At 46.4% G+C, this 13,632-nt stretch overlaps 2 protein-coding genes across 4 annotated transcripts in view; one reads left to right on the top strand and one right to left on the bottom strand.

The window, feature by feature from the left end:
- Window positions 1-938, top strand: part of WNT8B (wingless-type MMTV integration site family, member 8B) — an 18,870-nt gene extending 17,932 nt beyond the window's left edge. Inside the window, exon 7 of the mRNA XM_014532624.1 lies at window positions 911-938. Coding sequence (XP_014388110.1) covers window positions 911-938 — 28 coding nt within the window. The remainder of the gene's footprint in view (window positions 1-910) is intronic.
- A 3,187-nt stretch (window positions 939-4,125) lies between these two features.
- SEC31B (SEC31 homolog B, COPII coat complex component) overlaps window positions 4,126-13,632 on the bottom strand; it is a 32,231-nt gene continuing 22,724 nt past the window's right edge. For all 3 annotated transcript variants that reach the window (XM_014532719.1, XM_005885352.2, XM_005885353.2), the window contains 7 exons: window positions 10,843-11,020; window positions 7,437-7,751; window positions 7,116-7,174; window positions 6,662-6,808; window positions 6,042-6,152; window positions 5,493-5,564; window positions 4,126-5,258 (listed from right to left, as the gene is read on the bottom strand). In XM_014532719.1, the coding sequence (XP_014388205.1) occupies window positions 5,079-5,258; window positions 5,493-5,564; window positions 6,042-6,152; window positions 6,662-6,808; window positions 7,116-7,174; window positions 7,437-7,751; window positions 10,843-11,020 (1,062 nt within the window). In that variant the 3' untranslated portion in view covers window positions 4,126-5,078. The remainder of the gene's footprint in view (window positions 5,259-5,492; window positions 5,565-6,041; window positions 6,153-6,661; window positions 6,809-7,115; window positions 7,175-7,436; window positions 7,752-10,842; window positions 11,021-13,632) is intronic.

The following is a 13,632-nucleotide window of genomic DNA, read 5'->3' as shown; positions in this document are numbered from 1 at the left end:
CGAGCAGTGCCGCCGGCGCGTCACCAAGTACTTCTGCAGCCGCGCGGAGCGGCCGCGGGGGGGCGCTGCGCACAAACCCGCGAGAAAACCCTAAGGGTCTCCTCTCCCGCTCCTTTCCCCATTTGTCCTCGGCTTCTTTTAGAGACCCCAGTAATAGAGGAACCTAGAGATGCGGATCCCGCACTCGCAAGCCCAGGGATCCCGAGAGAGACGCTGCCATCTCCGGGGATGTCACTTTCCACCCTGTTTTCCCATTTCCGGGGCACTCTCTGGGAGCTGTCTGAAGGGTCCTCACGGCCCACACTTACTCTGAGAACTTTCTGAGGTTTGAGCTATTGATCTTCTTTGGATGAGGATGAGAATAGATGGTCCTCCTCCCCGTCCTAGTTGCCCTAACGCTGGACCTAGCCTATGGAGCCTTAGGGGTGGGGGTGGGGGGGGCCTTGGCTTCTCTCTTGTCCATTTTGCGCCCCGTCCCCTTTTCTGCCAGGTCTCTATCACAGCTACATCTTCCTTCTGCAGAGCCACTCCCCAGGAATCTCTAATGCTTTCTCTCCCCTTCTCCCTTACCCCCTTTCCCTAAAGAGAAACTGTGAGAAAACTGACCAGGAAAAGCATGTGTTGGGGGACCGGTTCATGAGGCAAGGGTTGAAGATGGGGAAAGTGGGTACCCTAGCGTGCTGCCTGCTGAAAACCCAGGGTGCTCCTCATCCTGTGACTCCGTGTCTAATGGACTTTTCCGGTGGGACAATGACTTCCTGACAATCACCAAGGTGCTCCAGACACATACCCACAAGGTCTAGGAGCTATGTAAGGTCAGATGGCCAGTCATTTCCTACCCTTTAAGTTACCCTCCCTGCCCCTAACCCATTGCCCCCTAGCAACCATCTCTACCTCTTCTTCCCCACAGGATCCGTGTTCCTCCGAGCCAAGACTGAGCTCCATAAAGCCAGTTTCCCATTAGGGTGTGCACCTCTAAAGGCAGGAATAAGAAAGGAGGAGCTGGGACCCTTCCTTTTCACTAACCTGGTTCTCAAACAGGCAGGATTCAGGGCCTTGGATACCTTCCTTTAATAAGTAAACTTTCTGCCATGAAACTAGAACTAATAGGAAGTTCAGTACCTTGGATTTTTGATTTATTGCAGTCGCTGTGATATGTGCCCTTTTTTCCAGGGATTGAACTTATTCTTGGGGACACAGAGGAAGGCCGGTGGAAGATACAACCTCTAGGCCAGTGATGGCGAACCTATGACACGCGTGTCAAAAGTGACACGCGAACTCACTTTTTGGTTGATTTTTCTTTGTTAAATGGCATTTAAATATATAAAATAAATATCAAAAATATAAATCTTTGTTTTACTATGGTTGCAAATATCAAAAAATTTCTATATGTGACACGGCACCAGAGTTAAGTTAGGGTTTTTCAAAATGCTGACACGCCGAGCTCAAAAGGTTCGCCATCACTGCTCTAGGCCCTCCCTTTGGTCCCACCTTGCCAGAATAGCATCCTCTGTAGAGCCTCACTTCCCTGATGGCCTATGCCCTATAGTTATTCTGGCCTGAAGCTAATCTGCCAAGGATTAGTCAATCAGCCACATAAATCTTCCACTAATACGTTCACTCAGTAGTGAGAGCATGCTGCTGAGGTGCTTGAGTCTCCTAGTTCTTGTCCCAGAAGCAGGACAGCAGGGACTTGCTTAGGAAAGAGGGCTATGGGAAGGGAAGAGCCAATCCCCGACTGTCACTCTGCAGCCCCAGGAGCTTCCCAGCCAACTCTCTTCCTTTAGGCCGGCCGTGGGTCTGCTCTTTGGGAGCAGAACTGGTCAGATGCTAGACAACCTCATCCCGCTTCTCCCAGAGCAGGAGAAAGCACAGAGATGGTGTGGCCCCAAGTAGGTAACAGGGGCCAAGGCTCTAGGGGCCAACCTGTGAGTGGAAGGGCTCCCGTATTCCAAACTGAGACAGTGGCCAGATCAGACCCCAAGGCCCTGGCCTCATTCCTATACCTCTTCTGGTCCTAACACTTATGAGAAGAGCGGTTCTCCCTCCTTCCTTATAGGGGACACACTTCCCTTCAGGGTTCCCTAGTGCTGTATTCCCAGCTCCACCAGCAAAACGCCTTTGCTTCTTCCCTCAGCTTTGATCTGGGTCTCTTGAGTCTCCCAACTTGCCCTTCTTCCTTCATCAAGCAGCAGCATATACCAACCTGGCTGTCCCACGTGGCGGAGTATCTGATAGTGTACAGTAAGAAACCTGGCAAGGCAACTACAAAATCTAAAAAAGCACGATGTTGTAAAGGAAAGCCGCATTCTCCAGGGGAGTCTCCAGCATAAAAGTAGGAGAACTTTTGTACTTCATCTTTGATAACTTCAGGTCAATACTCAAAACATGTCATACTGCCAGGAAGTTCTTTCACAGGTTGTTTGTATTCCCAAATGGATATATTTGATACCAGATACATTCAAGTTCTATAAAGAGAACATTGCTGAGTTACCTTACATTTGTATTGCTTCTCTCCCCGCCCCCCGCTACACACACGCTTTTTGCATTATCCATTCATTCATCAACAAACACCAGAGTGGAAACAGAGTGGTAAACACTACATTGCTCTCCCTGCATTCATGGAGTTTAGATTCTCTCTTAGACTCAATCACCAGGGCTGTGTTCCCCTTACAAACGTGGACAACTCCAGAATGGCTGCTTGGGAAAACACCTTCCAGTCAGCTAGTCAAACCTTCTGTTTTATAGATTTAAGCTGACGCTGAGAACGCTGTCTGGCTTGTTCCATCAGCTAGTAAGTTACCATGGGGTGGTAGTGAAACCCAGGCCCCTTCTCTCTTGTGTGCTCTTTAGGACAGAAACAGAGGGAGGTCCTGAGAAGTGACAAGGACTCTGGGGGTGGGGGGTGGAGGTGGTGTAAAACACTGTCTCCTTCCTGTCCCTGGCCTGAAAGCCTACACACAGGCAGGGCTTTCTTTTCTTGAAAAGAATCTGAGCCTCAATTGGCCTTAGCAGCAGGTTAGGGCAGAGACAGAGACAGGGTCACGCTCAGCGCTGGTGGTGCTGGTGGTGGTGGGAGGGGAGGGCAGGACAGGGCACTCGCCTATTGTGGGTCTGGATTGGATGCTTCCACTCATTCATTTCCTTTTAATTAACCCGCATTCCTGGAGGAGAAATATTTATGTTGGCTCCCATAGAGGCAATCCACAGACTGGAAAGAAGGGGGAAGAAAGCCTGCCTTAGCAAAACAATACCTCTAAAGAGCTCAAGAAGAGAAAATAAGAGAACAAAATGCCATTAAAATAGCTTTCTACCCCCACTGGAGTCAATGAAAACTTCATTTCACATGCTAATCCCCCACTCCGCCCCCTTCTCTTCTCACAACACCTCTTCCGAAAGTGTTTGGGAAAAGTCCTCGCAGTCAGTACACAGCTCCCTGCAGCTCAGACTTCTCCTTGTGTTAGTTCAGGGCCCCAAGTGGGGCTCTCGCTCCAACAGTGGCTCCCTCCCCCTCCCTCTTTAATTTAAACAAAGACCTCGGAGTTCATCAACCTCCCACTGAAATTCACAGCTGCTGAACAAACTAATCCCCTCTCCCGGCCTTTCTTCCCTTCAATGGGCTCTTGGCTTCAAAGACACTTTGGGAAAGAACTTTGCTGGGGCTCACACTGCTTCATCAATAGAAGTTAGTGCAAGTATTATCTGAAGAGCAAGTGGCTTTACAAACAAATACTGCCTAACAATCCCTTCCTCCCAAACACACACATCTAGCCCGCAGACATGATGGGATCTACAACAGGATTAGAGATAGTCCCCCCTGGCTTCACACCCAGTCCCTTTGTGCAGCTGAGCTCAGCCCTGAAGTGGTGTGGGGAAAACCCTGGAGCTGATGGTCAGGCACGCATGGAGATACACACATGCACACATGTGCGCGCGCACACACACAGCAGAGTGGCCACAAATGCTGCAAGGAGAGTATTTCAGTGACACCTCCTTTCTTCAATTCTCTTGATTCCCCAGCTGACCCAAAGCCTCTCCCCTGCTTTATTGAGGTGCAGGAACAGAGGACTAGGAAGAGAGGTAAGAACAAAATAGGACCCAGGAGACAATTATTGGGAGATGACGGAGGAAACCAAATCAAGGCAGCTTTATTGCACCTTAAGCACATCAGTGGTTCAAATGCAGCATCCGACCATGGACGTGCAGCCAGAGAAGGCAGCCCTGAGACATGTGGAGGCTGAGGGAGAGAGGGCCTCCCACCCTCGAGGAGCAGTGCTAAAAAGAGAGGCTTTTGTTAATATGGCTCCTATTCCAGAGCTGGGCTCATATAGAATGAATGGTCTAGCCCTCCTTGGACCAGGGCTCAGGTCAAGTGAGGGGCCATTTCCCATAGGCGGTGGTCCCTCTGCTTCTATCTCAAGGCCAAGATAGCTCCCAGCAAAAGGCGGTGCACCCCTTCCACCTAACCTCACCCACCCTGAATAATGCTGGCAGATGAGATGTTCCTTTAGAAAAGGGCCAACGTTCCTTCTCTTGGTTCTGCTCAGTACCCATCCCTCATGTCTATGACTTGTTCAGAGGATGAACAGCCAACTCTACTCCAGCCACTGGGGCTCAGAGAAATACGGACCTGGGAATATGAAGTCAGAGGCCAGGAGAAGGTAAGATTAGGCTCATAACCCACAGAAGGAGAAAAACAAAAGACCCAAAAGATGGGTAGAGCAGAGGTAGACTTGGATCCTGTTCATCCTCTTAGAAGCCACTTACACAGAACATCCCTAGGGAGAAGATACCCTGCCCCACGTCCTGCCCCAGAGAACAGTATTAGGGGAAGTACAGAATTGGCCCTATGCTCTGCCTCAGAGGCTGAACAAGCCTTGGACAGATCGAGGGCCAGGCACACAGGATAGAAAGCAGGCACTCTGCCAGTTTGGAGCCAAGCCTACAGCATCATATACCCGGCAACAAGAATGAGGGCTGGGAAACACAAACAGAATCTATTCTGAAATTCCCTTTTCCGCAGGGAGAACAGTTAAGTAACAGCAGCAGTGACCTCCTGGTAAGAGAGGCTGCCTGGCTTAGACGTGCAGCTTATGAGCAATGGTGAGGACAGCCTTCAGGATGGGCATGAAGCTGGAGACCTCGCTGAAGCGGCTGCAGCCCACCACTTGGGCATGCACTGCAAGGCCCTGCTCAAAGCTTCCTGTGTCCACACATCGGGCAACCTCGTGGAGCCCAGCCAGGACTTGAGGCGAGAGCTGTGGAGGGATTGGCCCTTCGGTTAGTAAGCCCACACCAGCCCCTACCCTGGAGGCATGGAAAGGATAAGAGAGGACTGAATTCTGGAGCACAGTCCAGGCAACGTGGATGTATTTTGTGGGAACCCAGGTCAGTGAGACCTAAGGGGAGAGGACAGAGGACACTGGAGCTCCCTTTGGCCATGGGTGATGGTGGAAGGGCAGGAGGCAGAGGAGCACACTAAGTGTACTTACTGTCCCCTCACAGAGCTTCTCATATAGACATTCTAGGCGTTGGGCTGCCTCATCCAGCTTCCGTTTTGTCTTCTACAGGGAGGAAAATGGATTCTGATTCTATCTAGCCCCTACACCTCACACTACACAGGACTATAAAGAATCACAGTAGATTAGAGCCAGAATGGCTAAAGGCTACTTCTTTCATTTTGAAGGAGGAAATGGAAGCCCAAAGAGGGTAAGTGACTTGCTCAAGCTGACACAGCCAGTGAATGCATGGCAAGCTTCCTTACTCCTGGTTTCACTCTCGTTTGAGTACTTCCTGCTGCCTTTCCAAGGGTTTAGTCCCGATGCTACTGTGTCCTGCTGCCAAGGAGCTGGACTTCAGACCAGACAAGTGTCCGCCCCCCCCTCCCCGCCCCCAATCCCCTGCATGGAGATCAAATAAGCATACAATGTCAAGGGACAGTGAGAAAAGAGCTGATCACACAAAGAACTGCTCTAGAGCTCAGGGGTCCCAGAACCAGCTAAGGGTATGAGGAGGGCATCGTGGGGAAGGTTCAGACTTACTAAGTCCGTGGCAGACTGGGAGCAACGTTGTAGAAGTGCCTCAAAGCTGGTTTTCAAGGACTGATGCTCTGGGGGCAGCTCCTTCCTGTACACCTTCTCTGGTGGCCATTGCTGAGGAAGAAGCGGAGAGAGGACAGATGGGCAAGCTGTCTTTCCCGTAGCTTTCCTAAGGTCTAGTCCTCAGTGACTCGGCACCACACTGTTCTCACTGGAGCACAGCAGAGTTGGGTAGGGGGCACCCTCTACAGTAAGGACATTTGGTGCCTGCCCCTCCCCATTCCCCAGCTCATAGTCTGACTCTACCTTTAGGAATGAGGCCCATCTACCAAGCTCCTGCTTTCCTTTTTCTTTTTTAAAAAAGATTTTTAAAATTAATTTTTAGAGAGGATGGGAGAGGTAAAGAAACATCAATGTGATAGTGGAACATCGATCGGCTGCCTCCTGCGTGCCCCCTACTGGGGATCGAGCCCACAACTGGGCATGTGCCCTGATCAGGAATCGAGCTGGCAACCTTTTGGTGCGTGGGATGATGCCCAACCAACTGAGCCGCACCGGCCAGGGCACTCCCTGCTTTTCTATACCCAAGGAGGCTGGGAGAAGGGAGGGGAACACGTCGTCACCTGCAGGCCGAGTTCTCCTGGTGCTCCAGGGGGAGCATGACCCACACCAGGGACAGGGGGCTGTGAGGAAAAGACCCCTCGAGGCTCAGAGGTGAGGTTCATAACTGGAGCAGTAATTGGTGCTGAGGACATAAATGTCTCTGGCAACTAAAGAGAGAGAAAGAGAGGCACCTGAGTCTAAGCTGTGAGACACCCTAGGCCTTCATGTGAGAGAGTGGTAGACATTATGAGTGAACAGTGGACAGAATAGGGAGTGGGAAACCAGGAAGTGGGAAGACTGGTGTACAATGTAAGCAGGAAAGAGGAGGGGGCTGAGGGAAGAAGAGTGAGTGGGAAAAGAGAGGGCAGAATGCATGCCTGAGAATGGGAAGGACTGGGCTGAATTCTGTAAGGAACTAAAATGTGGATCACTCCCTGGTAAATGTATGAGGGGTGGGTAAGGAGGTGCACTGACCTGTCTCCTCTGGAGGTTTGCCCTGGGAGCTGGAGCATTTTTTAAGGAATCTTGAGGTCCTGTATAATACACAGACAGAAGTATTTCGGGGCATGGTCAGGAACATTGGAAATGTTTAGTCTGAAGACCATCAAAATGATTTTAGTTGGAGTCCACCTCACCTCCCTCTGAAGACCAGTTATACTCTCAGTTGACATGCTCCAACCAAAGGAGCCCCAGTTCATTGGTTTGAGGAAGAGATTCCTAAGGTGGTAGTGGGAGGGGTGGAGAGGGGAGGGAGGCAATGGCTGAGAAAAAGAAAGCCATGGAGAGAAGACTGACCTGGGTGAGGAGTCAAGATGCCAGTGGTTTGAATGGTGCTAGAGCATGCAGCGCCTGGTCCTCCTGGAGGGTGTGCTGCAGGGAAGCTGACAGGAGGGCCTGGGGGCTGGGAGCTCACAGGGCTGAGAACTGGTGGTCTCATCGGAAGAAAAGGAAGCAGTCGAGCAGTCTCAGGCAGGGGGGCAGAGTCAGGCTGCATGATGCCTGAGGGTGCCATGGGTGGAGGGGGACCAGGAAGAGGCCATGTTCCAGGGAATCCCATGAGGTTAGGAGCTTGCGCCCTTTGCCCTCTTAACACCTGTGGCTGAGATAAAGCTGAAGTGCAACAGAATTTCAATTTGAGAGAGACTCAGAGCACATGAGGGGAGACTAGGCAGCAACAATAATGTTTTAAAACATAATAATAACAAAAATGATTAATACTCATGCATATGGATATCTACCATGTACAAAGTACTTTTGACTGTATTCCTTCTTAGACCCTCAAAACAATCCTGTGGGGTTGAAATGAACAACGTAACAACTACTCTTACTCTTCAAAAGAAACAGTATATTGCTAAGCATATTGCCCGCAGGTACAAAGCCAGTAAGTGACAGTACTGGGAATTCTGACGTCAAATTCCAAGCTCCTCTCACTATATAGACACACTACCTCTCATTCCACGCTGACCATGCCAATTGTTTTCTTCTATGTTCTACCCAGACGGATCACTCACTCACCAGGCATTACCCCAGGGCCCTGGGGCAAAGGCTGGGCAATCTGGGGCTCAGGTACCCTGTAGTCTCTTATATTCTGCATTCTGGAGCCTTGATAAGGGCCAGAATGGGAAGGTGCCAAGGGCATCACTAGTGATGACTGGGGTATGAAAATCCTTGGCCTTGTAGATGGAGTGGGAACCTGCGAAGAGAATAAAGGATTAGCACTTGGAAAGGGGGAAAAAGGTACGTAACTGAAAAACAGAAAACTATAGAAAAAAATGAAACAAAAAGCTAGTTCTTTAAAAAAATCAATAAAATTGATAAATCTCTATAAAAACCAGAGAGACTCAGAGCACATGAGGGGAGACTAGGCAGCAACAATAATGTTTTAAAACATAATAATAACAAAAATGATTAATACTCATGCATATGGATATCTACCATGTACAAAGTACTTTTGACTGTATTCCTTCTTAGACCCTCAAAACAATCCTGTGGGGTTGAAATGAACAACGTAACAACTACTCTTACTCTTCAAAAGAAACAGTATATTGCTAAGCATATTGCCCGCAGGTACAAAGCCAGTAAGTGACAGTACTGGGAATTCTGACGTCAAATTCCAAGCTCCTCTCACTATATAGACACACTACCTCTCATTCCACGCTGACCATGCCAATTGTTTTCTTCTATGTTCTACCCAGACGGATCACTCACTCACCAGGCATTACCCCAGGGCCCTGGGGCAAAGGCTGGGCAATCTGGGGCTCAGGTACCCTGTAGTCTCTTATATTCTGCATTCTGGAGCCTTGATAAGGGCCAGAATGGGAAGGTGCCAAGGGCATCACTAGTGATGACTGGGGTATGAAAATCCTTGGCCTTGTAGATGGAGTGGGAACCTGCGAAGAGAATAAAGGATTAGCACTTGGAAAGGGGGAAAAAGGTAAGTAACTGAAAAACAGAAAACTATAGAAAAAAATGAAACAAAAAGCTAGTTCTTTAAAAAAATCAATAAAATTGATAAATCTCTATAAAAACCAGAGAGACTCAGAGCACATGAGGGGAGACTAGGCAGCAACAATAATGTTTTAAAACATAATAATAACAAAAATGATTAATACTCATGCATATGGATATCTACCATGTACAAAGTACTTTTGACTGTATTCCTTCTTAGACCCTCAAAACAATCCTGTGGGGATTGAAATTCTGTTGCACTTCAGCTTTATCTCAGCCACAGCTGTTAAGAGGGCAACAATGATAAGGAGAAAAGACACAAGTCATCAAGATCTTGATGGCTTCAAATTATACTACAAAGTGACAATAATCAAAACAGTATGGTATTGGCCATAAAACAGACACACAGACCAATGAAGCAATCAAAACAGTATGGTATTGGCCATAAAACAGACACATAGACCAATGAAGCAGAATTGAGAGCCAAGAGAATGACTGGGGTATGAAAATCCTTGGCCTTGTAGATGGAGTGGGAACCTGCGAAGAGAATAAAGGATTAGCACTTGGAAAGGGGGAAAAAGGTACGTAACTGAAAAACAGAAAACTATAGAAAAAAATGAAACAAAAAGCTAGTTCTTTAAAAAAATCAATAAAATTGATAAATCTCTATAAAAACCAGAGAGACTCAGAGCACATGAGGGGAGACTAGGCAGCAACAATAATGTTTTAAAACATAATAATAACAAAAATGATTAATACTCATGCATATGGATATCTACCATGTACAAAGTACTTTTGACTGTATTCCTTCTTAGACCCTCAAAACAATCCTGTGGGGTTGAAATGAACAACGTAACAACTACTCTTACTCTTCAAAAGAAACAGTATATTGCTAAGCATATTGCCCGCAGGTACAAAGCCAGTAAGTGACAGTACTGGGAATTCTGACGTCAAATTCCAAGCTCCTCTCACTATATAGACACACTACCTCTCATTCCACGCTGACCATGCCAATTGTTTTCTTCTATGTTCTACCCAGACGGATCACTCACTCACCAGGCATTACCCCAGGGCCCTGGGGCAAAGGCTGGGCAATCTGGGGCTCAGGTACCCTGTAGTCTCTTATATTCTGCATTCTGGAGCCTTGATAAGGGCCAGAATGGGAAGGTGCCAAGGGCATCACTAGTGATGACTGGGGTATGAAAATCCTTGGCCTTGTAGATGGAGTGGGAACCTGCGAAGAGAATAAAGGATTAGCACTTGGAAAGGGGGAAAAAGGTACGTAACTGAAAAACAGAAAACTATAGAAAAAAATGAAACAAAAAGCTAGTTCTTTAAAAAAATCAATAAAATTGATAAATCTCTATAAAAACCAGAGAGACTCAGAGCACATGAGGGGAGACTAGGCAGCAACAATAATGTTTTAAAACATAATAATAACAAAAATGATTAATACTCATGCATATGGATATCTACCATGTACAAAGTACTTTTGACTGTATTCCTTCTTAGACCCTCAAAACAATCCTGTGGGGTTGAAATGAACAACGTAACAACTACTCTTACTCTTCAAAAGAAACAGTATATTGCTAAGCATATTGCCCGCAGGTACAAAGCCAGTAAGTGACAGTACTGGGAATTCTGACGTCAAATTCCAAGCTCCTCTCACTATATAGACACACTACCTCTCATTCCACGCTGACCATGCCAATTGTTTTCTTCTATGTTCTACCCAGACGGATCACTCACTCACCAGGCATTACCCCAGGGCCCTGGGGCAAAGGCTGGGCAATCTGGGGCTCAGGTACCCTGTAGTCTCTTATATTCTGCATTCTGGAGCCTTGATAAGGGCCAGAATGGGAAGGTGCCAAGGGCATCACTAGTGATGACTGGGGTGTGAAAATCCTTGGCCTTGTAGATGGAGTGGGAACCTGCGAAGAGAATAAAGGATTAGCACTTGGAAAGGGGGAAAAAGGTAAGTAACTGAAAAACAGAAAACTATAGAAAAAAATGAAACAAAAAGCTAGTTCTTTAAAAAAATCAATAAAATTGATAAATCTCTATAAAAACCAGAGAGACTCAGAGCACATGAGGGGAGACTAGGCAGCAACAATAATGTTTTAAAACATAATAATAACAAAAATGATTAATACTCATGCATATGGATATCTACCATGTACAAAGTACTTTTGACTGTATTCCTTATTAGACCCTCAAAACAATCCTGTGGGGATTGAAATTCTGTTGCACTTCAGCTTTATCTCAGCCACAGCTGTTAAGAGGGCAACAATGATAAGGAGAAAAGACACAAGTCATCAAGATCTTGATGGCTTCAAATTATACTACAAAGTGACAATAATCAAAACAGTATGGTATTGGCCATAAAACAGACACACAGACCAATGAAGCAGAATTGAGAGCCAAGAAATAAACTCACATCTATATGGGCAAATAATTTTTTACATAGACAAGCTTTTTCTAACATTTATGTGGGAAGGGCAAGGTCCTAAAATACCCAAGAAATTTTGAAAAAGAAAAATAAAGTGGGGGAGTTATTCTTCCTCATGTCAAGGCATACTACATAGAGGTAGTAATCAAGAGAGTGGTATTGGTAGTGGGATAAACTCATAGATCAATGGAACAGAACAGAGAACTAAGAAATAAATCTATATGAATATGCCCAATGAATTTTTGACAAAGGAGCAAAATAAATTCAATGGAGGAGGAACAGCTTTTTCTGTAAATGGAAATCCACTGGCAAGAAAATGAAGTTTAGCCGAACAGGTTTGGTTCAGTGGATAGAGCGTCGGCCTGGGGACTGAAGGGTCCCGGGTTCGATTCCGGGCAAGGGCATGTGCCTTGGTTGTGGGCACATCCCCAGTGGGGGGTGTGCAGGAGGCAGCTGATCGATCTCTCTCATCGATGTTTCTGACTCTCTATTCCTCTCCCTTCTTCTCTATAAAAAATCAATAAAATATTAAAAAGAAAATGAAGTTTAACCTAAATTTCACACCTTAAATAAAAATTAACTCAAAGTAACATGGACTTAAATGTAAAACTATAAAACTTCTAGAAAGAACATAGGAGAAAATTTGGGGGACTTTGGACTAGGCAATATTTTCTTAGTCTTGACACAAAAAGCAAGATCCATAGAAGAAAAACAATAAATTGAACTCTATAAAATTAAAAACTTTTGCTTTGTGAAGGATCCTATTAAAAAGATGAAAAGACAAGTTCTTACATAGTTATACACACACACACACTCACACACGAGTACATATAAAACTGGTGAAATATGAATCTCAAATCTGTATCTATGGATTGTACTAATGTCAGTTTCTTGGTTTTGTTGTTGCACTGTGGTTGTTGTGGGATGTTGGCATGGGGTGGGGGGTGGGGTGGGGTTAGGATACATGAGACTTCCCAGTTCATTCCTATGTGGCTTCTGCCCAATTCCTCTATTTACAATCTCATTGGATTTGTTCTCCAGCCCCTCCAGCAGGCTCCTGGCATCGTAAGTGAACAGCACCCTATCCATCTGGCCGGAAACTAGGAGCCAGTCCCCCCACTTCACACACTCCTCTTAACTATCATTAATTTCTGTTAATTCTATGTACTAAATATCTCAAATCCAACCTCGCTCTCTAGCTTTAGATTATTTCATGTCCTCATCGTTTCTTTCTATATCTTCCTAACTGCCTCTAGCTTTGCCCTTCCTGAACACAGAGCTAGTTATTGCCCTGCATAAGACTATTCAATAGCTTCTGATTGCTATCAATTTCAGAGTCAAGTCTAAGCTCTTTAGTTCAGACTGTCAGGTCCTTCCTGATATAACTCCTGTTACCCCAGCTTCATCTAAGCCTACTCCACTGCCACAAAGACCTGTTTGCAATGTCACTAAAATATTAGTAGCTCCTCATATGGGCTTTGCTCACTCTCCTTTCAATGCTTTTGTACATGCTATTCCCACTGCCTAAAATAGCCTTCACCTAACTCTTCCTTTGCCTAAATAACTTTTAATCTTCAAGACTGAGATCAGCCCTAACTGGTTTGGCTCAGTGGATAGAGCGACAGCCTGCGGACTGAAGGGTCCCAGGTTCAATTCCAGTCAAGGGCATGTACCTTGGTTGCGGGCACATCCCCAGTAGGGGGTGTGCAGGAGGCAGCTGATGGATGTTTCTCTCTCATCGATGTTTCTAACTCTCTATCCCTCTACCTTCCTCTCTGTAAAAAATCAATAAAATATATTTAAAAAAAAAAAAAGACTGAGATCAAACAGCCATGACCAGTGTGCTAAGTGGTCAGAGCATTGACCTCCATGGTTATAGTGCTGGCTCACTCACTGAAGGGTCTTGGGTTCGATTCCCAGTCAAGGGCACATAAGTGGGTTGCAGGTTCGATCCCCGGCCCAGGTCAGGTATGTGTGAGAGGCAACCAACCAATAAGTCTCTCACACATTGCTATTTCTACCGCTACTTCCACTCTTTCTAAAAATTAATGGGGCCCTAACCAGTTTGGCTCAGTGGATAGAGCGTCGGCCTGC

The sequence above is a fragment of the Myotis brandtii genome, unplaced genomic scaffold (assembly GCF_000412655.1).
Source record: "Myotis brandtii unplaced genomic scaffold, ASM41265v1 scaffold902, whole genome shotgun sequence".
Lineage (NCBI taxonomy): Eukaryota > Metazoa > Chordata > Mammalia > Chiroptera > Vespertilionidae > Myotis > Myotis brandtii.
This window is presented reverse-complemented; position numbering and strand designations above follow the sequence as displayed.